Source organism: Botrytis byssoidea (genome assembly GCF_014898295.1).
Source record: "Botrytis byssoidea strain MUCL 94 chromosome Unknown BBYS_009, whole genome shotgun sequence".
NCBI classification, from domain to species: domain Eukaryota; kingdom Fungi; phylum Ascomycota; class Leotiomycetes; order Helotiales; family Sclerotiniaceae; genus Botrytis; species Botrytis byssoidea.
Genome location: NW_024065850.1, coordinates 1,253,404 through 1,280,388, shown reverse-complemented (window position 1 = coordinate 1,280,388; position 26,985 = coordinate 1,253,404). Strand labels below are relative to the sequence as shown.

The 26,985-nt window shown below is 42.0% G+C and overlaps 8 protein-coding genes across 8 annotated transcripts; 2 read left to right on the top strand and 6 right to left on the bottom strand.

Moving 5' to 3' along the window:
• Window positions 1-335: 335 nt before the first annotated feature.
• Window positions 336-2,158, bottom strand: EAE97_005529 (uncharacterized protein; the record flags this gene model as incomplete). The annotated part of the gene is made up of 5 exons (XM_038876041.1): window positions 336-371; window positions 426-709; window positions 763-1,730; window positions 1,784-1,934; window positions 1,990-2,158. The coding sequence occupies 5 exons, from the start codon at window positions 2,156-2,158 to the stop codon at window positions 336-338; spliced, it is 1,608 nt and encodes a 535-aa protein (XP_038733378.1).
• A 6,037-nt stretch (window positions 2,159-8,195) lies between these two features.
• Window positions 8,196-8,854, bottom strand: EAE97_005528 (uncharacterized protein; the record flags this gene model as incomplete). The annotated part of the gene is made up of 2 exons (XM_038876040.1): window positions 8,196-8,528; window positions 8,603-8,854. The coding sequence occupies 2 exons, from the start codon at window positions 8,852-8,854 to the stop codon at window positions 8,196-8,198; spliced, it is 585 nt and encodes a 194-aa protein (XP_038733377.1).
• Window positions 8,855-9,453: 599 nt separating this feature from the next.
• On the bottom strand, window positions 9,454-10,721 carry EAE97_005527 (uncharacterized protein; the record flags this gene model as incomplete). The annotated part of the gene is made up of 3 exons (XM_038876039.1): window positions 9,454-10,108; window positions 10,200-10,596; window positions 10,677-10,721. 3 exons carry the CDS (start codon window positions 10,719-10,721, stop codon window positions 9,687-9,689), a joined length of 864 nt encoding a protein of 287 aa, XP_038733376.1. The 3' UTR covers window positions 9,454-9,686.
• A 2,060-nt stretch (window positions 10,722-12,781) lies between these two features.
• On the bottom strand, window positions 12,782-14,979 carry EAE97_005526 (uncharacterized protein). The gene is made up of 5 exons (XM_038876038.1): window positions 14,782-14,979; window positions 14,217-14,732; window positions 13,961-14,168; window positions 13,530-13,907; window positions 12,782-13,477 (listed from the first exon to the last, which is right to left on the bottom strand). The coding sequence occupies exons 1-5, from the start codon at window positions 14,905-14,907 to the stop codon at window positions 12,951-12,953; spliced, it is 1,755 nt and encodes a 584-aa protein (XP_038733375.1). The 5' UTR covers window positions 14,908-14,979; the 3' UTR covers window positions 12,782-12,950.
• Window positions 14,980-15,433: 454 nt separating this feature from the next.
• Window positions 15,434-16,211, bottom strand: EAE97_005525 (uncharacterized protein; the record flags this gene model as incomplete). The annotated part of the gene is made up of 4 exons (XM_038876037.1): window positions 15,434-15,504; window positions 15,562-15,691; window positions 15,749-16,015; window positions 16,179-16,211. The coding sequence occupies 4 exons, from the start codon at window positions 16,209-16,211 to the stop codon at window positions 15,434-15,436; spliced, it is 501 nt and encodes a 166-aa protein (XP_038733374.1).
• A 1,192-nt stretch (window positions 16,212-17,403) lies between these two features.
• EAE97_005524 (uncharacterized protein) lies at window positions 17,404-19,530 on the top strand (the record flags this gene model as incomplete). Its single annotated transcript, XM_038876036.1, has 3 exons — window positions 17,404-17,878; window positions 17,932-18,329; window positions 18,388-19,530. The coding sequence occupies 3 exons, from the start codon at window positions 17,404-17,406 to the stop codon at window positions 19,528-19,530; spliced, it is 2,016 nt and encodes a 671-aa protein (XP_038733373.1).
• Window positions 19,531-19,618: 88 nt separating this feature from the next.
• EAE97_005523 (uncharacterized protein) lies at window positions 19,619-21,452 on the bottom strand. Its single transcript, XM_038876035.1, has 3 exons — window positions 20,942-21,452; window positions 20,746-20,883; window positions 19,619-20,691 (listed from the first exon to the last, which is right to left on the bottom strand). Exons 1-3 carry the CDS (start codon window positions 21,165-21,167, stop codon window positions 19,793-19,795), a joined length of 1,263 nt encoding a protein of 420 aa, XP_038733372.1. The 5' UTR covers window positions 21,168-21,452; the 3' UTR covers window positions 19,619-19,792.
• Window positions 21,453-21,603: 151 nt separating this feature from the next.
• Window positions 21,604-26,921, top strand: EAE97_005522 (uncharacterized protein). The gene is made up of 4 exons (XM_038876034.1): window positions 21,604-22,437; window positions 22,855-24,006; window positions 24,090-24,583; window positions 24,667-26,921. Exons 1-4 carry the CDS (start codon window positions 22,192-22,194, stop codon window positions 26,876-26,878), a joined length of 4,104 nt encoding a protein of 1,367 aa, XP_038733371.1. The 5' UTR covers window positions 21,604-22,191; the 3' UTR covers window positions 26,879-26,921.
• The last annotated feature ends 64 nt before the right edge of the window (window positions 26,922-26,985 follow it).

Genomic DNA, 26,985 nt, shown 5'->3' with positions numbered 1-26,985 from the left:
AAAAACAAAAGCTGATGACTAATTACAATTGATTAAGTACCCTTTGGTGAGTTTCATGTGTTTTCTTCGTCAAAGTTTGAAGAAATTACACAAGCCAACTCTTCCATTCCCATCTTCATTACTACTTTCATGAATAACGCCTATCCTTCCCCTATAATTTAATGGACAGAAATGTTTGAACGCCCAGTCTAATGCATTAAAATGATCATAACCTTACTGCCGCAACTTTGCCCCTAGTATGCGGAGATTGGCGTTCCGATAATAAAAAGATGGTGAGAAGGTAGTGTGAAGATTGATGAAAAATTTCAAAATTTCGAACAGAGATATTAAGATGATTAAGGTCTCTTTGTAAAGGTCAATGGACAATCATCCTGCGATTTGTGTTAGTAATGATCAAGAGCCATACAATGTGAATATGTACTAACCATAGGGAAAATTGTAGCAAAGACCTTAATCTCTTCTGATTTTGGAGTTGGATGATGAACCCAGTCAAGCTCCATCGATGCCTTTCCGATCATAAGAGCAAGGTTCATTTGGGCATATTCTTGTCCCAGACAATAATGAGCACCAGTTCCAAAGACCAAATAGTTCTTAGCACCCTTTACTTCAGCGTCGCCAGAGAAATAACGTTCAGGGTCGAATTCGTCAGGTCGGTCGTAGACATCAGGATCGCGTAAAGCTGGGTATGTTGTTGGCACAATCATGGCTCCTATTTTTTAGAGGTTAGAATTTGACTTTCGTTTTCGCATCAGCTTGACATACCTTTGGGAACAGTGTAATCTGGAGTGATTGGGAATGCTTTCTTGGCAACATATGGAACCATGAGAACAGGAGGGCGCCATCTCAATAACTCTCTAACCACGGCACGAGTATATTTCATGCTTTCCATCATGTCCATGTTTGGTCTGACTCGTTTATCACCACCACGAACGCGTAAGTTCTCCTCGCGGACCTTATCTAAAACCTCAGGACGTTGGGCCATAACTTGGAATAACCAGGTGGCGGCACTACTAGTAGCATCTTGGGAAGCGAACAAGAAGGTAAAGACAGTTTGAGCAATTTCGAAGTCGGTGAACTCGCGGAGTAATGGTGTTGGCTTGGTCATTCCTTTGGTTGAGAGACCCTTTTCTTCTGCCTCGCGCCAAGCAGCGGACTCGAGCTGAGATTTGATCCATCCATCCATGATACATGAAACTTCACCACCGGCAGCCATGCGAACCTTGCTCTTTGCGGCACATTTGGAGAATTCCTCAAGAACCATATCAGCAGCAATCTTTCCGTACCAGGACTTGGTAAATGGAAGAATGATTGGGAAGTTGACCAATTCCAACGCAGCAGTGATGTTGTAGTAATCGTCGGCAATCTTCTTGATAGCTTCGTCTGAGATGTAGAAACCAACAAATGTACGACAGGAAACGGCGCACAACAATTCTCTGAATTCGGACATGAATGGAACGGGTTTTCCTCCAGCTTCCTCAGTAACCTTGGCGAATCTTTCGTTATATTGATTATAGACGTCGTCTTGTCCTGGGAGATAACAATCGAGAGCTTTGCGAGTGAATAATCCATTGAGACCCTTTCGGAAATCAACGTGAGCCTTTCCGTCAAGGAAAACCCAGTTGGTCTCGCCCAATAATTTATGTGCTGAATCGACTACACATGGTTTAACGTATGCTGGGGAGTTGAAAACTTTTCTAGCCATGTCACGAGTAGAAGCAATAACAACAAATCTGATAGAGATTAGTGCCTGATTTTGCAGTGGCAGATAATAGTGTTGACCTACTTGTGGAAAACAGATACGCAACTGAGGTCACCGCTTGCCCATTTTGCTTGATATTCGTGAAATTTTGGATTGACAGATTGTAAGAATGGACCGATAAAGGGGGCTTTCCATGCTGGACCGATGATCGAACCTTTTTGCCAGATATAACTACCTATAGAATTGTTAGTGGTGCAATTGGTTCATTGACGCGTTGAGAAGTTTCTTACATTGATCATAAGCTACCATCAGGCAAAGAATTGTAAGCACAATCTGCCATGCGCTGACTTCTGCCAGCTTGGCTAGAAAGCCATTGAGTTGAGGATGCCCAATAATCTGAGCAAATTTCGCATCTGCCACAGGTGAGGCATAAGTGATATTTTGTACCACGTCCGCCATGATTTGTTCGTTGTGGTATGTATCTGTACCAAACGAGGTAATGACAGTGGTCGCAAGTAAAAAGTACAAGAAAGAAGATTGATATGAAGAACAATCTTTCAAGAATATCAATCTGACGGTTGACTATAAAGTCTTGGGTCAGAAGATATCTGGTACTTGTACGATAGGACAAGTTGTTGAATAAAAAGTATTAAGAAGAATTGAAGGTGCGGGAAGGAAGGGAAGAATTTGGGTGGGAGGATGGGAAAGTCGGGAATTATTATTGAGTTATGAAGCACCAGAACCTTACAGTAAGGAACAATTGGGAAGTTACGGAATTTGATTAAGTAATCCACTCAAGCTACCTGAATGACGACCGTACCCAATCATCTGTGATCAAATTCTATAAGTTTAGTTAGATTGGGACACAATCGGGTGAATAGACCGATCTGAAAAATTCATCTAACGGAGAGTAATTGAGTAGCCTCGTAGCTGATTTGCTAATTATTGGATTGTGAGATTACTAGGATTACTAGGATTAAATTTCATTAAAGACCGACCCTCGAGAGACCTTTGCAAACAGGGTTAATCCGCCCGGCAAGAAAGGATAGAAAGGAAAGAAAATTCGAACATGAACATCAGTGGAGTGAAATGCGAAGAGCTAATCATACTAGGGAGGAACTAGAAGTAAAAAAAGGTCATCTATGATCTATTGACTAGTGGCGCGATATGTGGTGGATTATTCTGGACCATTAGGTACCTAGGTAGTTTCCCCTAATAATATTATTGAGTTGAATTTACCAGTAGGATGTATGGTATAGGAAATGATAATCATCTGAAAGTTGTATTGTACACAGTTGTCAGTTGTTAGTAAAAGACAATTAGAATCGACTCAAAAAGGAGGAGGAGTGTAGCGAATGCGCGTGTTGTACCGGTACCTAGGTAGTTATTAGTTACACATTCACTTCATCTCTGTACCGGTCCTCGGTAATCTTCTATATACATCAGATAAAGGAGGGCAAAAGAGTGAATTCAATCATCAATAATATCTCATCCTATTAAAAAGACGTCATTATTCTTTCAATTCATTCATTCGGGTGTCTAGGTTCTCTAGGTGTCTAGTTAGATAACGGAAGCAAACAATAGGGCTAGATAGTAGTTCAAGGGTTCATGGGTTGATTTGATAGGTGGTTGATAGGTTCATAGACTCATAGGCTCAGAATTCAAGCTTTGAATGGAGAAAGTAAAAAGTTTGTATAAAGAAAAGTATAAGCAAGCAAGCGGGTACGGAATGTTGTGGTTGGTTCTCATAGTATGTGCCTGATGCTTTTCTGTTGGTGTCATTGTGGTGGTGACCCTTTGCTGACCTGATGTATTGTTTCTGAGCCCAATATCGACATCATCATATCATCCGTCCACGACCACTAGAAATTAAAGATGTGCATGCCTAGGTCCATACGAGCGGATCCTTGTCAAATAATATTATCAGTCACTCACTCATACTAGTATTACCAACCACTTTCCATATCTTCCGAAGCTTTTATGCTAATAAGTTCAAGGAAGAAGAGGATTTGCAGTAGATTCCATGCTGGAACGATATACTCGTGTATTATCAGATATTATATATTGTTCCCATTTGTTGAAATTCTACCTACTGACCATACTACAGACTTTGATGGCTAACGGCTAACGCCTAGATGAAGCCACAATCAGACTCTACACATCAAAAGCAAATCTAGGTAGTAAATCAAGATACTCATATCTAATCCCATCTGCTCACAACGACGAAGAGTCTCATTGAACCAGATAGTCATGATACATGAATCTCCATTCCTGACTGAATCACGAGATCCATCTATACGCGGATCCTCCAATCTGTACTCCGTACCTACTACCTAGTGAACAAAACTGGTGGCTGGTTGTAAGGTGCAACCAACTCAACAAACACAAGTCTTGGCATGCATGCATCCCCTATTAAGAATATATCTTCATCCTCCGACAAAGTTCTCCAAAAAGGACCACAAACGACTTCAGTGAACACCAGGTCCTCCTACTCAAAACACACATAACAATCGGTAGCTACATACGGGAAATACAAAACGATATCACGCCAGATTCCTCCATGAAATGAATCAAATCAAACAAAACCCATGCGAGCCATCTCCAAACTCCAAACTCCACAAAAATCCACCCAAAACCTAATCTGAATCACCTTCTCAGATCACCTCATAAATAAAACATGTGTTAGCTCAGTCCACCGAGGAGTCCGACGATGTTATTTAATCGAATGCTTCTTTATACGCGTATATATATTTCATACTTACTCCGTACATAGATACGGGACGGAATATACTATAACGATAACAGTGGGGAAGTACGTATCTATCTCGAGTCTGTCTCGAGTCTGTCTTGTCTGTCCTGTCTTGTCTAAAAATCTAGTCAGCAGCATTGACCAACAAATTTCACAAACACCTCAAATTTTCAACACTCAGTACCAGAATTCCACTCATATCATCTCTAGTTCAAGAAACCAAACCCCCATTTTCATCCAACTTGAATGACCTCCAAATAGCAAAACTATCTAGCTATCAGGAAAAGTATAATTTCAATCTATTCAATCCTCTTCACACAATCCATTCTTTACACCATGATAATATCCAGCCCCGCCCCTCAATCGCGAAAATCAACAAATCAGTTGAATATATTTAGATTATTAATGTATTAATGTGAGTGTAAAAGTAGTTTGACTGAGTATGTTAGGCGGATTATTGAGAATAATTAGCCGAGCTATGCTTTTTGCATGGAAATGGGCTTACTTTCTCGGAAGAGGAGGGGGTGAATCCTTCATCATGATTAGAATCTGTTCTATTGATCACGAGAGTCAATTATCTCTTTAGTGGGAGATTCTAGACTTGGCACTTACGGGATGCGGGTAACCTTGGTTTACTCTCATAAATTTTGAAGTTCAATGTTGGGTGTTTGGTCATTACTTTGATGTTTTCGGGACGGGCCTCTATATGGATATTTCAGTACGAGATATGTACTAACAACATGTTTCTGTCTTTTCACTTCTCTGCTTTTGCTGTTCTAACCCTTTCTGCCCTTTCCGCCGTTTCTGCTTCGCCTTGGTTTTGTCTGTCAATTCCACGCTTCCAAACGCTCGCCGAAACATCCCCATTACATTGCTGAATACGCATTCCTTCACATATAGTCACAGACAAAAGAAGATTGATTTTCATTTCAATTATACTCAGACTCAATTCGCGCTGATCTATCTCCTAATCTGAGTTATGGTAAGATTATAATGAATGTAGTTCTACCTTCCAATTTCACAACAAGAGAAATCGAAGAATCTATCTCTTAAATACTTATTATATAAATCCAAAATTATCTTTACCAAATGGTTAGATCTCCAATAATAAAATCAAGCATCACCTCTATACACGTGCCTCGACCTTCTCATTCTTCGTAAACGTCGTCTTTGAATAAATCAAACTCACAATCTCGCAGTTGATGGAAGTACATCTTTTCTCGTTCTCTCTTCCCATTTTTTATTTCTTTCTTCTCCTCTCTCCCCCATTGCTCTTCTCTCTATCTTTCAGCTTTCTCCCGCAGCTCATTTCCTTTTTCTTGCAACCCCTCTATCTTCTCTTCCATTCTAAGAACCTCTTCTTCATTGAGTACCTTCCATTTACCCTTTATCTTGTAAATTCCCTTGAACAACACTCTTAGATAAAGTTATCCATATCTTCGAATCTACAACCCAACACAAATATAAAACTTCATCCACATCTTCACTATAAACGTTTTTTTCTACCTATTTCAAGAAAACTGGCACGTAGGAGCTAAATTTCCTCTCCTCCATCATGAAACCCTCCGCGTTCTTCTTCATATATCTTGAATCTAGGATTGAGAAGATCGAATACCTATCATCATACTTCAAGCCTCTTTTCCGCTTAGTTTTGTGAAATTTTATTATCTCTCTATGTATTGCCCGATTCATCTCATGGAATTAATAAAAAGATTGGCATATGGAATCTATATTCGAATTGTTATTCAACTTTTCTGTTTTGTAACTAGATTTGTAAATGGAATTGGGATATTGATTATTTCTTGATTTGACTACGCATTCTCGCTGGGGTATCTATGTTCATGAGTCCCTAAATGGTTTTTCAGGAGGAGGGGGAGGGGGGTCTTGAATTCATATTGTTTTGAGGGAGACTTGGAGATTTGTAGGGAGTAGATAAGTTTAGTTTCTTTGGTGATGGTGAGATGGGTTTGGTTTGGGGTTGAGGTTGGGGTTATGATATAACAGGATAGGTAGATATATATATATAGGTATGAGTATGAATATTCAAATAATGACTCCCAAGCGAAAAGCGAACGTATATACAGATTAAAAAATGAGTCAGAAGTCAGAAGTAATCCACAATTTCCTCCCTTCCCCCCCTTCTCTCCGCACGCTCTTCCCTCATCTCCTCATTCCATAGAAGAAGATAAAAAAATACAAAATCAGGTACCTACTAGATACAACATGCAATAATAATAATATGAACTCACCACCACCACCACCATCACTCTCATTACACAGCTTTTTTACCCTACCTACCTACCTACCTACCTACCTAACATCTGAAAATTGAAAATTGAAATTGGATTTTCGATCGAGTTAGAATAGTCTCTAGTTTCCCAATCTCGTATATATATCTCTACCTACCAAGAAATTGCACAGATGTTTACAAAAGACTACCCACTATGTTAGATGTAAGATTACATTTCCATGCATCTCTTTCTCTCTAACCCTTCTTTTTTCATGGATCATGAACATATTTGTGTGAAATTTCATTCTTCCCTTATTGCATTTACATTCGCTTTCATGTTCCCTCTCCCCTCTCTATATTCTTCCTTCCATCATTCCCAAAATCCACATAGATCATTTACCAAGCTCCGTATCAACATTCATATCCCCAACCCACAAACAAACAGCAAACCATGTGTCGGGATATCGATCATGTGATCAAAGAGGGCACTGTATTAGCTAGCGTCGCGCTAGCGCTACCCTATATTAAGTACTAGCTTCCCATAGATAATAATGATCAAGAACGAATACAACCACATAGAACTAATAAGTACTTACACTTATATCAACCAAGTTGATACCAACACCATGCAACCACTCAATGCATCAAATCAAACTCTCACTCAACCCATCCCAACCCATCCCGACCCCCTTTCCCAACCTCCAATCCCTAATACATACCTACCCAGATACATCAACTTCAAATCCAACACAACCCCACACCTCTCCAATCTTATCTACATAGGTATTAAATACAAATTTCACTTCTGCCAATCTTCGATTCTATTTTATCCCATATAGATGGGATAATTGTGATCTGTCATGATGTGATATGATATGATATGATATGATATAGTATGATATATATGTGTGTATGTGTGATAAGAAGGGAGAGAGAAATACAAGTAGATACCTAGGTACTGAGTAGATAGTCTTCTTTCGATAAGCGAGTAATTAGTATTGGGGATTAGGAATTTGGGAGAGGAATATGATATGAGATGAGGTGAGATGAAATGGGTGCATGTATAAGTTGCCACACGATAGCACGTATTGAACAGGGGATAAATAGACATATAGGAATGGTGAAACACTGAGATGAAACGGAATGGTACGGATGAATGAAGGAAGAAAAGGGGGAGAAGATACTATACCGTGTTGTGTGTAAGATACATCAAGAGAGCAAGGGTAAATATCACGTCTCTGAGACATGGGGATTTGGACTGTAGCAATACAGGCAAATATCATCTATTCTCCTGTCGAATTTTATATTCCACAGGCATCTCATGAAATAGTTAGGACAGATAGTTGTGCGAATCGTCTGACAGATGGGAACAATGTGTATTGAACATGTAAAGTTGAATACAAGATTTATACAACAATGAATGCATTTGCAATCCACGGAATATAGCCCATAAATGATATATTCACCACACACCATTAACACCACTGTCCCAGCATTCCCCAGCTCTCACAACATGCTCATCTCTCCACCTTTCCCCCCTTCCCACTCCACTCCGCCCAACTCCCTTCAAACTCTCCCACCTTCCTCCACCCATTCCCCTTCGCAATCTGCGCCGCCGCCCGCGACCTCACCCCCGTCTTACAATAGAATACACATTCCTCCTCCTTCCCCGGCCTCTCAAACCCAAAGCGATCTTCAAATTCTTCCTCGCTAATACTAAACGCATCCGGATCCGTCGTGATAGAAATATTCACCGCGCTGGGAATACGTCCTGTTTGTTGCACTTCGAGAGGTGTGCGGACATCGATGATATGAGTATCGGGATGTGGAGCGGATGCGAGTTTTTGCATCTAGAAGAGAGAGAGAGGGGGAATAAGTCAGTAAATTCATTTCAGGAGAAAGAAAGAGCGAGCGGAGAACAAACATCTTCAAAAGTGTAGTATTTAGATTTCGTCTCCGATTCCTGCGAATACGATCTTCGAACATGTGTCGACCCCCGAGCCGTCTCTCGATCAAAAATCACCGCATTCATCAATCCACCATCTCGAACCCTCGTACGGAAATTCGTGCAACTGCTCGTGGACAAATGCGTCATGGAATAGCATTTTACAGACGAAGCTCCCATGCGCGTTTGGAATGCGCGGGCTAAAGTGCGAGATACTCGAGGGGTAAACATGTTCTTCTATTTTGGTGCCGAAATAGTGAAAAACAAAATCTGTTTTCGATACGATGTATTTCAATTGACGACTGCGAGGGTGTGTACGGTCGGGTTATGGAAAGACTTTCTTTCTTTTCGAGGTGTGGTTTTGATGGTGGGATGAAATGGAGGGATGAAATATTATCCCGGATTTTAGGTACGTCTAGCGATCCTTGGTTGATTTCGTCATGTCATTCAATATCAATAGAAATAATTGAATTTACATCAAAATAAAGAAAACAAAGGGCACAGAGCGGAATCGCAAGTATGATAAACCAAGATGTTTTCATGGATTTTGCAACTGTAGAGTACCGGGGTAATTGGGTTTATTCATTAATTTGCAAGGTGGCTCACCGAGAGTAACTAACAACTAGGCCTCATTCTCAAACGAGCTCACCGGGAGCTCATCAGTAACAACTTGCCATGTAAGAGCTTAAGCACATGAATACCTTTACTTTTCAGAGACAATGACTTGGTAAGTCACACAATACACTAGGATATCTTTTTACGAAAACCAAATTCGGAGCTAGAATTTTGATTCTTGGATACTTTAACAGCTGTTGCAAATCAAGAGTATTGTAGATCCATGATAGAAGGGGTCATAGTACTTGAAACGAAGATCGATACACGATGAACAACAGGTTAACATGATAAATTGTACATGATAATGGGTATCGATCTATTTTTTTGATTTGAAATGACTTGTACTCCTTGAATCTGTTCCTCCCCCCTTAATTCGGGCCAGCCTTTACTCAATTTCTCCTCAACCCTTCATCCCAGGGCAAATATATCCCTCAAGATATCTCCAATTCTAAAACAACATCCTACTTGGATTGGCCTCCTTTGCAGGATCTTCACCCTCAGGCTTCTTAGCTACCGGACTTCCATGGGCAAAGAACAACACCTTGATAGCAATTGCCAAACCTGCATGTAGAACAACCACCATGATAAGTAATATTTTACTTGTCTGTTTATCCGTAGCGCTGAGAACTGGATATAAATTCCTAAGGAGGAAAGCAACGCTCAATCCAAATCCAACTCCTACGAATACCCAATTCATGATTGTGAGGGATGACCAGGAGACCAATGCGACAGGAATCCATACGAGATTGGAGTAACCGTAAAGAGCGGCGCATTCGAGAAGATTGGCAGATTCGCTGCCAAAATATTTGAGGGCTAGGAAGAGAAGGATTGGAATTACGAATGTATATCCATAGATTAGACCTGCGGCGCCTGTAGAAGTTTCCAAGTTAGTATTGTATTCATTCTCTCTCGCCATAAATGCACTTCGATTCCCACGCAAGTAGAAGAAAAAAGAACCTACCGCTTAACAACCCAAAATCGTACGCAAATCTTCCTTCTCCTCTTTCCGCCAGATACAAACTAACCGTTCCTCCCATGAATAGAATAAAAATAACGGTCGTAGCAATCCAAAACGGACCATACAAATCTGGATTCCCCTCTAACACATCCAAGAAATTTGCACGAGGATATAAAGCTGCCCAACATCGTGCTAGAACGGAAGAAGTATCGACATCGAAGAACTGTGAGTAGAAATGTAGGGACCAGAGGTAACGTTTCGAGGTATTGGGACCACCTGCAGTCGCTGGAGCTGGGAGACCAGGCGATGTGGGCTTATTGCGGGATGAGGAGGGATTGTTTTCAAAATTGGAATTGTGGAAGGAGAGATCTTCTTGGAGATCAGTATGGCCTAGATCGCCCTGGGTTTGTTAGTATGAGAAAATGCGTTTGGATTCATGACAGAAAGATGAGTCCTGGGAAAGGGAACTGATAAACATACCTCCTCATCCACATCGACAACGACATCATATCCAGCTCCTGACATTTTGTTTTGCTGCAAGTAGAATAATTCAATGTTGTGAGGATTGTTGCATGAATGGTGTTCTATGTTGTAGCTTGGGACAGCTTGCGAATCTGGAGATAGGCGCGCTAAGAGATGCAGGCGATATCATCCCTGCAAAGCGAGCGTTCATTCCGCTGATTAGATGAGATGAGATATCAAAAAGTCCAAAACAAATCAAATGTTATTTTATGTACTAGGTAAATATTCTTGTTAATCCTATTTTCAAATTCGTATAAAGACATCTCTTCATATCATACTAGACGAGAGCCCCCTACATACACACTCATTCATATAACAACATAATTGATCCAATGAACCTCTTGTGCTTGACAACATTTTATCTTTCACAATAGCCACAGTGCTGGAAAGACTTGTGCTGATCCACCACGATAACAAGACTAAAAACTATTGTTATATATCCACCCTTGAAGATGACTACGGATTGCTGTAATACCCCTGTTCTACTACGTACTCAGCGATTTATTATTTCACTCCGTACAACTCCGATTAGACTTCTGCTGGAAGGGGGTTTGCCTACCAGGCAATAAATGTATGTTATCTGTGTCTTTTGTCGCCCCACTTAGCTACTACGTCGTCTGGAGATTTTGCTGGTCCAAGAAATAGTGTCGGAAAGTACCAATTGTCACATAGTCATCGCTTGCCGTAACACTGGACAATATAGAATAGGAAGTTCGTCCCTGTGATGCAGTCATTTGTCCAAAGCAAGAAGTCCTCCAATATTGGCCCAAAGATCACAGTCGAACTAGAAAGTTGAATCAAATTAGTTCGGACAGGCAGGCACATATCGATTTCAAATAACTGCACACGGAAGAGTGTTCTTGAAGATATTTGTAATTGGTGTGCTGAATAATCGTCTCATTGCTTCATTTGCCTCATGCTATTGTTCTCAAATACAGAGCCGGCCACGCAAAGAACCCATTGATACATCCGCGCACCAATCCTCCCTTCCACAATCTCCCTGTGAACCCAAACGCCATAGGAGCGAAACATTTACTTGAGCTTCTTCTTTGGGCGGAGTTGGTTGGTGTGTCCGCACTTCTTCTTTCTGCAGTTGGTAGCACGGGGAGGGAGACGGGCCTAGATTTGTTCATCAGTATTTCGCGGATTGACGGGAAGAATTGAAAAACGTACGTAGCACTTTCTGCAGATCATCTTCTCGCAGTTGAACTTGGAGGCAAGGGCCTTGAGAGATGGCTCAATAAGACCACCACGGAGACGGAGGACCAAGTGGAGAGTGGATTCCTGTGGGCAAAATAATGTCAATCAACCAATTCCGAAACTCCCATCTCGTTGTCCCCTTCAGATACATCCTCCAGCTTCGATAATTCCCAAAGATATCCAATCCAAACTTGTCGACTTAAACCGGAGTGGAAGATAATCGTACCTTTTGGATGTTGTAGTCTGAGAGAGTACGTCCGTCCTCAAGTTGCTTTCCAGCGAAGATCAAACGTTGTTGATCGGGGGGAATTCCCTCCTTGTCTTGGATCTTGGCCTTAACATTGTCGATGGTGTCAGAGGACTCGACCTCAAGAGTGATGGTCTTGCCCGTAAGGGTCTTGACGAAGCTATTGTTATATCATCAGTTTCCTATCATGTAAATTCGTGTATCGATATCGCAAATAATTCCGAAAATCGTATAATCTCAAGGTAGGTGGCGGATGGGATATCGGGGTTTCTTACATCTGCACTAAAATCGCAAACAAGTCAGTAATTACTCGCAAACATTGTAAATGACCGCAAGGGCTGTGTATACTTACTGGTTGCTGAGGTTCTTCGATTTGTCGTACTTGTCGTGGAAATCTAAATTTCGAAGTCCCAACTCAAGTCGAATATTGCAAAGAATGTGGGTTGGGAAGCGAGAAAAACCCTAGCGCGTTGGGTCACATGACATGACCAAGTACGTTGGTCCGACCCTCGGATTTGAGGCTGCCTGCTCATCAAGCAGGTAGCCATCAAGGTGAAAACAATATGATGATTTTAGGACATGATTAATTGGTCCTATTGATGTAAAGGCTATGAGTCTGAAGGTATCATTCAATAATCTTTCTGGGTATCTAAAATAAATCCTAAACACCAATGAACCTATTCAAAGCAAGATCGAGCCCCTTTCCAATACGTCCGAACCAGAACTATTACCCGTACCCGTTTCTCGAAATTGCACACAATTTAAGGAATCCAATTACTTCATGCTCAGTCTTTCGTAGGAGAATCAACGTCTCTCTCATCGAATCCCTTCTTCCCGACGTCACCATCCACCTCGATGCCATGTATCATCTCCTCCTGATAAGCCTTTTCTTCCTCACTCTCTTCCTGCTCTAACAACTCTTTCCTACGCTCATCTAACATCCATTTTTCCAATTGAATCTCGGTGGTAAAAACACCATGTACCAATTTTTCAATAGAAGTTCCAATATTTCTCGCTATACCAGTCAATGAGAGCATGAAGACGTCATCTAACAAGAACAACTTACCAGCAATTTCGAAAAAGGCCTTAGCACTTTCAGGTAACTCTTCAACTGTCCGATATCTTCTATACTTTTCACCTGGGCGAACCATATCTTGGAATTTTTCATCATCCACACGAGCTACTGGCTTCTGAAGGGTCAATGTTTTGTGAACTTCTTTAGCTCGAATGGTTGGATCCGGATCAACAATTCCCATTGTCGTCTCAGGTATGATATCCGTCAATGGGAAGAGCTCCAAAATTTGCTGAGGAACTGTTTACAATCTTAGTGAAAAGCATATTCGACCAATGGAGTATCTACTCACCCTTTTGATCTCTATCATCGATCCAAGTTTTGTGATACCAATTCATCCAGTCGTCCATTTGTTCTCCAGTCATCTTGAAAACATCTGCATCTGTGATTTTGATTTCATCTCCACGCTTTAAGCCTTCAGTAGGATTATCGAACATAATACTTTGCCATTTAGTCCAGTTGATTCTTGCAGCTGTGGCATCTAGATTGCTCTCTGGATGACGGTGTATGTCGTCGAATGGCTGGCTGAGTTTTGTTGCAATAACTATCAGACTAGCGAGTTGATATTCTGGATATCCAGTTGTTCCATGGAGCCGCTTGTTATGAATCGGATATGAAAAGTTGTATTCCAGAATCTCAGCAAGTTCATTTACAGCCATGTAAATATCAACTGAAAAATGTTAGATGTAAACGCAAGTCTGAATCTTGAGGTTGAGAACATACCTGGGAGGCCTAGATCTCTAACACTCTTGTATAGAAGTAGTTTGTGGTTTATTGGGGGAAAAACCATTTCGAAATTGAAATTAAAAAACGATACCATATCGAGAACTGTTTGATGAAGTCTATGCCCATTCAAGATACCGTGGATTTCGAGCGCTCTGAAATAATGACCTGGTAATCGAGCTCTCATATCTTTAGGAATTTCTTTAATCTGTGTCCGTTTAGTACATAGGGAACTATGTCTACGAAGCTCACTTACCGCTCGTGTATAATTAATCTCATCCCTAGTTGCCCATTTGTATATTTCTCCTAAACTCGTAGGCAGTCGCAAAAGTAATATTCCAAGATAGCAAAACCCCAGAGTCTCAATTAATTTTGGAAGATTTTTCTTAGCCCTAGACGCTCTCTTCCTACTCATAACAGTCGAAGCTGTACTTCTATACCCCGTCCCATCCGTATCCGTGTCGTCTCCTTCCGTCGTTGACCCAAATTCTGTCCCATACTCACTTCTCTCGTCTCCCGAACCTTGTAAAACTCTCAATCTCAGTTCCCACAGATCTCTTACGATAGTTTCTAATTCTTTTGGAAAGCCCTTCACTGTCACTAACCAGTGAGTTTGTTTCCAAAGAATTAATTGGTAACATTGTAAATAGAGCTGTGTGGCATCGCGACCCCCGAAAACTTTTTCCACCTGCTCTTTTTCCTCTCGCCGTTTTCTTGACTTCTTTCCTTGCTGATTCCAGTCATCCTCATCTTGTTGAGTTTGAGTGAAACCCTAGACTGGGTTACTTTATGATCATTCTGGTTTGGAACGGTTTACAAACTGCTTGCTCATGACCTCGTTGACAAAACTTTTTACCATCTTCAATATAGAATTTTCGAGCGCGACATCCTTCCTCGCTACATGTTTCCCCTCTGCGAAATTTGTGATAATCGATCGCCGATGACATAGCTTATAGCAGAGATTAGCACTTTGATAATTGTTGAATCATGACTTTCAGTGGGATATTCAGTACATAGAATCGGGTGTCATTTTCCCGAAATCGTTTATGTGGAAATATTGGCGCTAGGAGCGGGTGGACATAGCACTTCAGCTTTTTTTTTTATACTACTAGTAGGTACTTCACTGGCAGAAATTGTAGATTAATGCGTCTCACATGAATTCTTGATAACTGGGAGATAATTTTTTATTTCGTGAAAACAGACTATGTAGAATGTCCGCTTGACTACGCCGGTCAAGAATATCATAAAACAGCATTCAGCTATGATATTATGATACTGGGAAAGCTAGGAGAGTAAGATAACCAGTATGACCAAGTTTTCGTAGATCAAATCGCCCCAACGTAGACCATAAGAATGCAGATATCCGAAAGCATCATATTCCTCTGAAATTAAAGGACCTTCGAGCGAACAGATATTCACGCAAAACAACCCATGCTATTGCGAAAATCTCGGGTGATATCACTTTTCAGATATTTAACCAGATTTTGGTGCCTCCTTTCCATCGATAGCGAGTTGCTCACCCATAGCAGTGAGGACAATGACGTCTGGAAGAAGAATTCGTCAGTGATGTGTTCAAATTCTTCCGAATAGGCGTTACTTACTGGTGTCCTTGTCGGAGTCGAAAAGAGCACGGATCTTTTGTCCAACCTCTCCATCTGGCAACTTAACATCCTCCTTAAGATCACCTCCCTCGGACATCAAGGAGAGGAAATCATCATCAGTGATGTTGAGCTTAGAATATTCGTTAGCGAACGCGCCCAACAATCGACCATGTGTTTATATTCTTACCAATTGGTACTCGACACGGGAAACGTTGGGGACATCCATGTTGTGGGTGGATGGGCAAAGTTCTTCGAGCTTCTTTCCGGTGAAGATATCGGTGGCGACGAGATGGACTTTGGCGTGACCGTGCTTACCAGTCTTGGAGGTAGACATGTCGATGATCTTGCAAGGGCGGTTCTTGATGCAGACGAATCCGTTCTTTCTCAAAGCAGAACATTGCATAGGGTAGGTGGTGGATGCACCAGCATCGGCGGAATCGAAGGTGTGCTCATGCTATTGGAAAGAAAAAAAAAGGTGGTCAGCTATCATGATTTTATCATCTTCGTCGTCGTTGATTTTCGTTGATATGCACGCAAAGCGATTTTTGGTGGGGGGAGAGAGTTCATATGCGGGGTGAAATCGACACACAGAAATAAAGGACAAAATTCTATCTTACTTGAGAGTCATCAACTGGGGCTTCTCCAGACATCTTGAGAGGTATTCGGGGGGGGGGGGTTGGGGAGTTAGAATAAAAATTGATAGAGTTGAGGAGTCGTAGTGAGAATGATTGCGAAAAGATTAGAAGGAGTGGGAGAATTTATAAATTCGAGGAAGAATAGATTGTAGTGTGTGGAAGGGAATCTGGTCCTAGAAAGATTGGTTAGATTTTAGCGACCATTAGTTCCAGTTTTTTATGAAAAAAAGTCGAGGGTGGAGACAGTTCAACCAGTTAAATTGTTTTATTTGAACTTCATTCCTATTACGGTTATTGGATAAATCGGGCGTGGAAGAGTGGCTGAAAGATCTAAAGCTGATTCTGCGATTTTGATTGGCTATCTTGATCAAGTGTTGCTCCAGCTGTCATTAGCCCGTACCTAGTTGTTATAGGTAGGTATTTCGGGGTGATTCAAAAAAGCCACCTGGGCAGATTTGGGTGCAAACCTGGAAGTGAGGGGAACACTGATCACATGACATTGCTTCGAAGATAAGTACTGATTGACAAGGGAACGAAGAGTGCTTTGATTAAGAAACATTAGACATTTTAGTACATGAGTACCTAGTATATATATCCAAAATCTCAACCATTTTGCTTGTGTATATATATCCACGACTTCATCGTCCAGTCTTCTCATATCAAGGTACTCCAGCTACCTAGGTAGGCAGCCCGTAGGTCGGGTACTTCAAATACCACCAGCTACCGACACCAGGCGCAAAGTAAAAGTGGCTTGAGAGGCAAACCCATATTCCTTATCGTTATCGCTATCAATTCATACATACAATCAGTACTACCTAGGTTACCACCTGGGTAGTCCCTTCAACAATTATACAAAGCTGTCAAAAGTAGCTTGAGTAGGTAGGTAGTAAGAGAGGTACTTGTTCGTGTTGAGATGTAATGTTTGAGTTATTTTCCTGGTATAACTTCTCCAATTGAATTAATCCATTTTCATTATTACTTTGTTTTGTTTATAAAGCTTTGGGTGCTGAGGATGCCATTTTCGATAATCTGGTCTGTTCCATATCGATAAGCTGAAGCTCCCTTTTGCTTATACTCAACTGCTTTATTCAGATTACACCAGGAGTAACACTTCAAATATTCCGTTTGAAAAGTAAATCTTTCCTCCTTCAATCTATTACTGGCGCATGGGGAAAGGAATTGACTGCTTTACATTTCAACCATCAGAATGTGGTCATTAGATCGATTATCCGCACACACAACCCCTTCCGCCTCTCCACCCCCCCCATTAAATAGGATCCCAAATCTCCCTCGTCGACCGAGTCATCTTGTACCATCTCCAGTTGGTGGTAGACCACCATTCAACCCGAGATCGTCTTCCCTATCGTTAGTCTCCAGTGACTCGAATTCATCCTTGCTATCATCACGGAGACCCAATGGTTCGAACCTCAAACAAGCAGTTACACCTCCGAATGTGCCAGATCCTATGGAGGTTTTGGGAACACTATTGAACAATGAGGAAGGCATAAAATTGCCATTAAGGAAGAGCTCGGGGACTGCAAACGGGACAGTCGCTCCCATTAAAGAGGAAGACGATGCAGGCGAATGGGATTTCGGAGGTTTAAGTCTGCAAGACATTGTAGCAGGAGAACCTCTCGATGTTGAGGTTGAGTCTGTATACAAATCTCAAACGCTGGAAGAATGTATGTATAGTACTTCTTAAGTTGCCATGCGCAATTGCTGACAGCTTCAACAGATGAGCGCGATAAAGAAAAGTTCGAAGACCTCCATCGATCAATTCGCGCCTGCGATGACGTTCTTAATTCAGTTGAGATAAACCTCACCAGCTTTCAAAATGATCTTGCTATGGTTTCTGCAGAGATCGAAACCCTACAAGCACGATCAACAGCTTTGAGTGTAAGGTTGGAAAATCGCAAAGTAGTAGAGAACGGACTTGGGCCTATAGTGGAAGAGATCAGTGTCTCTCCAGCTGTCGTTAAAAAAATCGTGGATGGAGCTATAGATGAAGCCTGGGTTCGAGCATTAGCGGAAGTTGAGAAACGATCAAAGGCAATGGATGCTAAATCAAAGGAGCAACGTGTCATAAAGGGTGTGAACGATCTTAAGCCTTTGCTAGAGAATTTAATTTCCAAAGTAGACTCGCCTACCCTGATCCCTCACACAAATAACCATATTGACTTTTTATATCTAGGCACTGGAAAGAATAAGAAATTTCCTCGTTGCTCAAGTGAAAGCATTGCGATCGCCCAACATAAATGCACAGATTATTCAACAACAGCACTTTCTTCGCTACAAAGATTTATATGCATTCTTGCATAGACATCACCCAAAGTTGGCTGAGGAGCTTGGTCAAGCATATATGAATACAATGCGATGGTACTTCCTTAATCAGTTCACGAGGTATCTGAGGGCGTTGGAAAAGATCAAGCTTCATGTATTAGACAGACACGATGTACTGGGATCAGATGATGGGTCTCGTAAGGCTACCCTTCTTTCAGGATCCAAACAAACAGGTCCACCACATGACGCATTCAATCTAGGTCGGCGAATCGACCTTCTCAAAACCCCAAGCCAAAATGCACTTCCCTCCTTCCTAGCTGAAGAAGACAAACAGACCCATTACATGGAATTTCCTTTCCGCAACTTCAATCTCGCACTGATTGACAACGCTTCCGCCGAATACTCCTTTCTTACCTCTTTCTTCTCTCCTTCCCTAACCTACGCTACCATCTCTCGACACTTCAACTACATCTTCGAGCCCACCTTCTCCCTTGGCCAATCTCTCACCAAGTCTCTCACCCACGAGTCCCATGATTGCTTAGGTCTCCTCCTATGCGTGCGCTTAAATCAACACTTTGCATTTTCCCTTCAACGCCGCAAGATCCCCGCCGTAGATTCCTACATAAACGCAACATCCATGCTTCTCTGGCCACGCTTCCAACTCACAATGGACATCCACTGCGAATCCGTCCGTACCCTGACATCCGCCCTCCCTACCCGCAAACCTTCAGCTTCAGAACAAGCTAAACAGTCCGCAGCGCCACACTTCATGACCCAACGTTTCGGTCAATTTCTACAGGGCATCTTGGAATTAAGTACGGAGGCAGGTGATGATGAACCTGTAGCGAGTAGTCTGGCAAGACTGAGAAGCGAAATGGAAGCATTTTTGACAAAGTGCGCGGCGGTCATGCCGGATAAGAGGAAGAAGGAACGATTTTTGTTCAATAATTATTCGTTGATTTTGACAATTGTAGGGGACGTAGAGGGCAAATTAGCCGGGGAACAAAGGGCGCATTTTGAGGGGCTAAAGAACTCTTTCGGAGAGGGTACCTGACCCGTCACTTCTTTTTGATACTGGATCTAAAGCTTTTGAGCGTGTAAACTTATCAAGGCGTGTTATTTCAATCATCCATTGTGTACTTGTGCAGAAAAACAAAAAACTTTTATTATGTCAGGAATAGAGCCGGAAATAATCTACGCTGTAGAAGAAATCATGCTCCACCCAACCATCAATGAACCCGTCTATACTCCATTCCCAATAACCTGATACCTCAGAGACCTTATACACAGTCAGTAGACCCCGCCCGATCTATATTTCAATGGCCATTGTAACCGCCGCCAAGTAATTCCCAAAAAACCCCAAATATAGACGTCCAGCGTCTTCCTACTACATTTGACCTAGGTAAACAATGATATGAGAAAATTCCGACCAAAACTGCAACACCAACAGCCTTAGCAGGCCGTCTGTATCTCCACATCATCTTTAATAATTCATCACGCTTCGCAGCCCACTGCAATTCCTTAACTTGTTGCGCGAAATATCTCTGTCCATCTGAAAGGCTCTGTTTTGTGACCTGATCAGACCAACGTGCGGTTTTGAGGACGCTAGATGGAGATATCGATCTCCAGGAGGGTAAGGTTTCAGGCGGATGCTCCTCAAATAATTTGACCGTATTGGAAATAAGAGATTCGAGATCGAGAGGTTTAGGTAGTTTCGAAAGTATAGAATGTAGCATTTCCGGTTCATCGCCAGGTGTCTCGAAAAGCTCTTCGGAGCGCGAAAGAACAATTTGTGCAAACATATAGACAGAAAAGACAGTCTCTCGTGCCAATAGAACGTCGAACAGTCGGGCGATATCACCATATTCTTGTATATCATGCGCGTACATTGTAAGGGTACCAGAGAGAGCGAAGAATGGTTGGGTCTGCGAGAGATGAGTGCATAGAGCAGGAGAGACGGTATTTATGATGGATGGAATAAGGCGAAGTTGTGCGAGAGCTGGAGATAGAGTTGGAAGCATGAAGTCGCGAATTCGAAGTGCGGAAAGCCGGGCAACTGAGGGAGTGCGAGTAGCAGGAGGGAGAACAAGGAGGAGTACTTGGCAGATATCGTGGTAACCTTGGAAGTAGCAAAGATAAGGATTGCGACGTAGGACTTCGATGATGAGGTCAGATAGTTCTTCCTTCCTATGGCCAATCTCTTTCGAAGTTTGATCTGAGTAATAGTTAGCTTGTGCTTTGCTGCTTCGTTGTGTTTCCATGACCGTACCATTCGGATAGTATATGAAAGACCGATTGACATCCAGCGCAACCTGGTCCTCATCCCCATGCTTTGGCAGTTCCTTCCAGCTAGTCAAATCGCCCTTTGTGTCGCCGTGTTCGTTGTCACAACCGAGGAGTATAGGCCCTATTATTTATTGTCAGATTCGAATCAAAAGGTTTGAACGGGAGCTTGAACATCTTACACGCTTGACGACGAACTTCATCTGAGACCAAGCCATCTTTCGATGTTGCCAATTCTCTAATCGTTTCCAAATCTCTCCATTTGCATGCTTCCAGGATCTTTATCTCCTTTTCGGTAGGCTCTCGTGGTTGCTTCACTTTGGCGGAGTGGGAGGGGGAGCGGGACGAGGCTCTTGAGGAGCTTGCCGAGGACTTCTCCCTCTTAATGGGTTGCTCATTAAACTCCATATTGAGTATGATGAAATTTGGAGAGTCGAATTATCATGATAGCCTCTTGTAAAGTCGGAGAAAGAAATCCGACAAAGGGCCAATAAAACACTTGTAATGAGGCTCGTAGAGTATCCCTTCCATTGTTAACCAGTTTGATAGCTTAGCGTAAAAATAGAGTAGAAGCGACCTTGATGGTTTCCCGTCTTCAGTCAGGGATCCTTTTTCATCCATGTCAAATACAATATGATATATTCAATTAACTCATGTTGATGACAACCAAAATATATTATCGAGTTGAAAAGGGTATGAATTTTCTCAGAGAATATTTTACTTTTTTCTATAGATAGATAAATGTCTGAAGTCTTACATTATCTATAATATTTCGGGCCGAAAGAGGTCTCTCAATCAGCCTTGTTTTGTAAAGGCTAAATACAAATACAGAAGTCACGATCAAGGTCACATACCTCCTCAGTATCTGGGTCATATATCAAATATTGGACCGGTAAACTTATATTGATACGACGATTGGTGCTGGCCACGGCATTTCAAAATTTCCCGTGGTAGATACAACCTTTAGGCGGTTCATCTGAGGAGCATGATCGGAGTACTAGCATTTGGAAGCAACCCCAAGTGCCAATATTGTCCTTACCAGGTGGTCATGGATGAATAGGCTCGCTCGCTCATAGGCCAAATTTTCATGTCGTTCACCTACCTGGGCATCATTTTTGGACTATTAATATTCTGAGGCACATCCAGCTATCAATATCTATTTTCTTCTACTTATCCTATTGTCAAAAGTTTAAAAGAAAACTAAAGTTCCCGAGGTTAGGTAATGACACAATCAATATATGTCCAATATCACCCATTAGTCCTCTCGAAGTTCACATTCAAAACCTAAGGTCATCGATCATTCATCATTCCACCTGGTAGTCAATACCTATTATCAAGTACCTTTCGATTAGGTTTGCATATACGAGGCACGCCGTGTCTTCCTAGTTCGGATGATAATTAATTGGCAACTGATCTCATTTGAATTGTCCCCATGGCATTTCCTTTGCAAACACAAGTCTTGGTTGACGGACAATGGGTTACCAGGACTGTCGATACCCATACACTGCTTCAACGCTACAATCGAATGGATGATAGGGCAATCGATCATACCATGGAAACGATACGTCCTCCGGTCCGTGGTGTTCTGACTCAAACAATCATTCCCAGCCCTCTTGTACATTGGATTCTGCCCATTAGACTTCGTGGTCAGGAGTATAATGATGTAGCATATATTGGAGTAAGTAAATCTAGCTTTCGTTTATCACCCTGTCGTGCTGTATGTTAGCGGTGTTGCTCTTGCTCATTGCTGTTATCAATTCTTTTATTACTTGTGGAGGAACTGAACTGTCATCACTGAAATTCTGCAAGCATTGGAGAGAATCATAAGATGACAATGACCCAGAGCCTATCAGGAACTCTAAACACCTAATATACTCAAATTGTTAGACACATTCATGATACCCAATGTACTCACAGTATTGATGGATTTTTATACAAATGCAAATGCTTGAGGCCTAGCAGGTATTTGTAGTACCTTACATACTTTCTATCTTGAGCATGCGTGAAGAGATTGATAAGTCACTACGAATGCCAGCACCCGTTTCATTTATATAACGATACACATCTTACTTTGAATGATCGCTAACGAAGTCAGGACACATTTGTCGAGATTCGACGATTGGGGGTTGGCCCGCATCTGTTTGAAGTCATCCGAAAGGACGACTTCGGTTCCAGAATTCGTAACGCGACTGTCCTGGGATCGCTTGAAGACTACGAAAAGGAGCAAGTGCGTGTCAAGGAGGAATGCGAAGACGTTGACATGATCAACTTTCCCGCGTCGTCAGATAACCCATCATCTTCCAAGACGCTTTTGCCACCTCAGATTCTAGTCTTACAACTCGAAGCTGACACTTCTAGCGATTCAGTTTTTTTAACGCTGCACCAATCCGACGACGGGTCGTGGAAGTTTATGTCCAGTAGGCGACGGTTATCCAAAGCGATGGATAAGCTCCAGCCTGGAACGCATTTATCTGTCGACCCCAGCTCAAGATATATGGTTATAGGTTGTTCTGAACAATGTTTCACAGTCCAGGCTTTGGAGTCAAGAACGGAGCTGAATCGTCAACATATTAATGGCGAGAAACTCCAGTATATCGAGTCTGAGAAGATCATTCTTTGTAAAGGAGCAATTTTGAAATTGGAATTCCTTCATCCTCCAGCTGGATCAGACGATGATATTATCCTACTACTGATAGTAACCATGAATGGCAAGATAAGGATGCTCATATATTCATGGAGAGTTGGGGAACCTCTGTCAGCCATTAAGTCACGAAATTCTAAAGGTAAAAAAGGCTATGCCTTGAGAGAGATCCCCCTATTGTTCATACCTTTACGCTTCCAAGCCGCATTTGTACTAGTGAACAAGCATTCTATGGTGGCTTATAAAGGTATTTTGGAGGGTGCACCTGAATGCATACCAATTGGATGCGGTCCAAGAATGCCCCTCGACCTCTATCAAGGCTCAGATGTGCCCCTATGGACAGCCTGGGCAAAACCGACTCGGTTGCCCCACTATACAGCGGAATATGATGATGTATATCTTGCCCGAGAGGATGGATGGATCTGTCTATTGCAGGTGAATCACGATAGAGAAGATCTTGATCTTTCTATAACCGATGTTGGCGAGATGCAATGCAATATCGGGAAAGCTTTCGCTTGTGCAGACTATTCAATCGATCCGGATATTCACCGCCATGGCGATGTGCTTGTTTCTGCGGGTGACGCTAGTATCGGAGGGACTTATCTAGTGAGTATCAACATATGGTATCTTATTGCAACGGCGGGTTGAAAGAAATTGCTGGGAACTTCACTGACTATTTTTCATCATAGATTACGGCTCGAGCACAACCTAATGTTAAAAAAGACACACAAAACTGGTCGCCAGCTATGGATCTTGTAGTGATTAGGAAAAACTTGAAATCTAACTTGGACATTAATACTAGAGCCCGAAGCTTCGTTCCTTCGCCAGATTCGGTATTTGTTTGTAGCGGAAAAGGAGCACTATCATCCATAACAGAATTGAGGTCTGGTATTGAAGCTGTTCTTGGCCTCGATCTTGAATTTCATTCTGCGGTTACGAGAGCATGGGTTTTGCCCTCAGAAGTACACTCGGATTCAGCTGGTGGTGATGACTGGGTATTACTTTCGCTCGAGGATCGATCAGCTATTTTACAAATTTCTCTAGACCGGACGAATGCAGAAGAACTTGACCCAAGTCGTATCCCATTAGATCTGATGAGCCGGACTATTGTGACCAGCGTCTCTGGAAATCGTGCAATACAGGTAACAGAACGATCCATTGTTGTTCTCGACTCGGGAAATTGGTATGTCTTCCAGCTTCTCATATTATGAACTATACTCTGAACAATTGCGTGGATGTGATCAAGCCGTCTGACCTTTTCCTTAGCACTACACTTAACAGCTTGAACATGATGGGCTATCCTCAAGCCTTGCCACTTTCAACCTCATTCATTAATAATGCCATCATCTGCAATGGAAAGGTATTGTTTACCACACATCACAAGGAACAGCGTCTGCTTCGCATACTCGATACCGCCATTGATAATAGCATATCGCCACCTACCATATTGTATACCCCTAAGACAATTATTGAGTGGACCCCCGAAGTTGGAGAAATAACGTGTATCGCGATGTATTTGCACCCAAAAGATCCTCAAGAGCTTATTATTACTGGAGAGAGAAAGGATGGAGAAATTTTCTTGATGTTCATTGGGCGAGAAGAATTTCACTTACGCGTACCTACCATTTACGAAGGGTGTAGCTATGACCTTCGAGCACTGGCCAGTATCCTCGTTATACCTTCGTCAACTTCCGACAACTTTACGTTACTGTGTGGAACACTCACAGGTTTAGTTATTTCTTTGGAAATTGCTCAAACCGGACAAAAATTCCAGATCCGCAGATCTTGTTGTGTTAGATTCGGAGGTAGTGTGGCAACGTTGACTCAAGCTGAACAATCGAACTGTTTGTTTGTGAATTGCGACGAGAAGATTTTCAAGATAGATCTAAGTACTCTAAGTACTTATAGAAAATCTCCAAGGAAGCAGACATCGAGAATGACTATCAATGTGGATCAAATTTGGCTGGTAGATGCACTGGATACTACCCTACAGCAACCGAACATTAACTCTATATTACCACTCGAATCTGACTCACTAGCTGATACTGATCTTCTTCTGATATCATACAATCGGCTTCTACTCGCCAGAATGGGGATGAAACCAAAAACGGTACCTCGCCGCATCCCAATCAGAGGAACACCATATCGGATCATCCATTCGGAGATTCGCAATGCATTTATCGTTGGTGGCTCTATAGATGGTCGAAGTACACTCTACTTTGTAGACCCCGAAACTGGCGAAGATTTATCTGATCCAAGGGTCAAGAAAAATGGGCCACAAACAAATTTTGTAGCAGGATTGGGCCGGTTTGATGAGAAGATCCTTTGCATTTATGAGTGGCTGTACTGTCATGGAACCTCCATTTGGAATTTCATTGTCGTATGTACCAGTGGAGGTAGAGTTGTGATTATCTCAACCAGCAGTGATGATACTGCAGTGGCACATGCTGGTCGATCCAAGATATCATTTTGGCAAACGACTCAGTTTAAAAATTTCACTTCCGTGTATTCAGTCGTTGGAGATTCTGAAGGCTTGTACTACTGTGCGCAAAGCGGCAACGAAGTCAAACTATACTACAGCACGCTAAATAGAGCGGAAAGAAAATTTAATGAAAACGTGGCAGAAGCCAAACTACTCTCACCGGCTATTTCACTGTCTTATGACTCTGGAAAGATATACGCTCTCACCAGGCATCATTCTCTACAAATTCTAGAGGTTATAAAAACTGATGGAGCTGTGCATCTTCGTCATACGCATACTGATCAACTTCAACATGAATCTCTCCACCACATGATTGGCAGACCAAATCCTCTTGGGGGATCCGATAGCAGCCAAATTGAGTTTGTCTCGGACAGATCGAAATTTATCATTGGTTTGTGGGCTAGTTCGGGCTTGAAAGTCGATACACTCGATACTGTATTTGAAGCTCAACTACCGGCTTCAGTGATCCGTTTTCGATCTGCGAATTGTCGTCCTGTATGGGATTCAAGTTGGAAGATTCATAAAGACGGGGATTCTGTCGTGGATTCTACTCGTATTCATGGTCTTGGTGCGATCCTCAATGATGAAATGAATTCAGAGACCTTGGGATTAGGAATTGATGGATCATTATACCATTTCACCACCCTTAATGTCCGAGCGTGGCAGTTTCTCAGTTATGTTGCCAATCTTGCAAGGAGTTCTGGTCTTGTTGGAGGACGACCATGGGACGGACCAGCTGACCTGGAACCAAAACAGAGTCCTGCAAATATGCAAGTTGACGGTGATATTCTGAAGCGGGTTTTAGAAAATGACAAACTCGAAGCAATGTTTGGGATTGGGCATCGTCAAACCGATGAGAACAAGAGGCAATTTAAGCGATTTTGTATGCTACTCGAGAGTATGCATGAGGGAAATTTGGAAACTAGTCATGACCCGAATGTCTATATAGAGCAGGCTTATGATGATTTAGGAGTATTTTTGAGACCAGTCATTTAATAGTTTCATATGGCTCAATGGTATTTTAGATAGTATGAATCGTACAAACTATTCATTTCAATAGTCCATATAATTTGACTCAAAATAAGAGACCACATCCCGCTTAA

Bases quoted from the DNA above. Each gene is read 5' to 3' on its own strand.
- EAE97_005526 (XM_038876038.1), bottom strand. From the start codon at position 14,907: ATGTCATCGGCGATCGATTATCACAAATTTCGCAGAGGGGAAACATGT. The intron at 13,908-13,960 runs GTATGTTCTCAA...AACATTTTTCAG, and splicing joins TAGAGATCTAGGCCTCCCAG to TTGATATTTACATGGCTGTA. The intron at 13,478-13,529 runs GTGAGTAGATAC...GATTGTAAACAG, and splicing joins CGATGATAGAGATCAAAAGG to TTCCTCAGCAAATTTTGGAG.
- EAE97_005523 (XM_038876035.1), bottom strand. From the start codon at position 21,167: ATGGAGTTTAATGAGCAACCCATTAAGAGGGAGAAGTCCTCGGCAAGC. The intron at 20,884-20,941 runs GTAAGATGTTCA...AATAAATAATAG, and splicing joins TGAAGTTCGTCGTCAAGCGT to GGCCTATACTCCTCGGTTGT. The intron at 20,692-20,745 runs GTACGGTCATGG...ACTATTACTCAG, and splicing joins TTTCATATACTATCCGAATG to ATCAAACTTCGAAAGAGATT.
- EAE97_005522 (XM_038876034.1), top strand. From the start codon at position 22,192: ATGGCATTTCCTTTGCAAACACAAGTCTTGGTTGACGGACAATGGGTT. The intron at 22,438-22,854 runs GTAAGTAAATCT...TAACGAAGTCAG, and splicing joins ATGATGTAGCATATATTGGA to GACACATTTGTCGAGATTCG. The intron at 24,007-24,089 runs GTGAGTATCAAC...TTTTCATCATAG, and splicing joins GTATCGGAGGGACTTATCTA to ATTACGGCTCGAGCACAACC.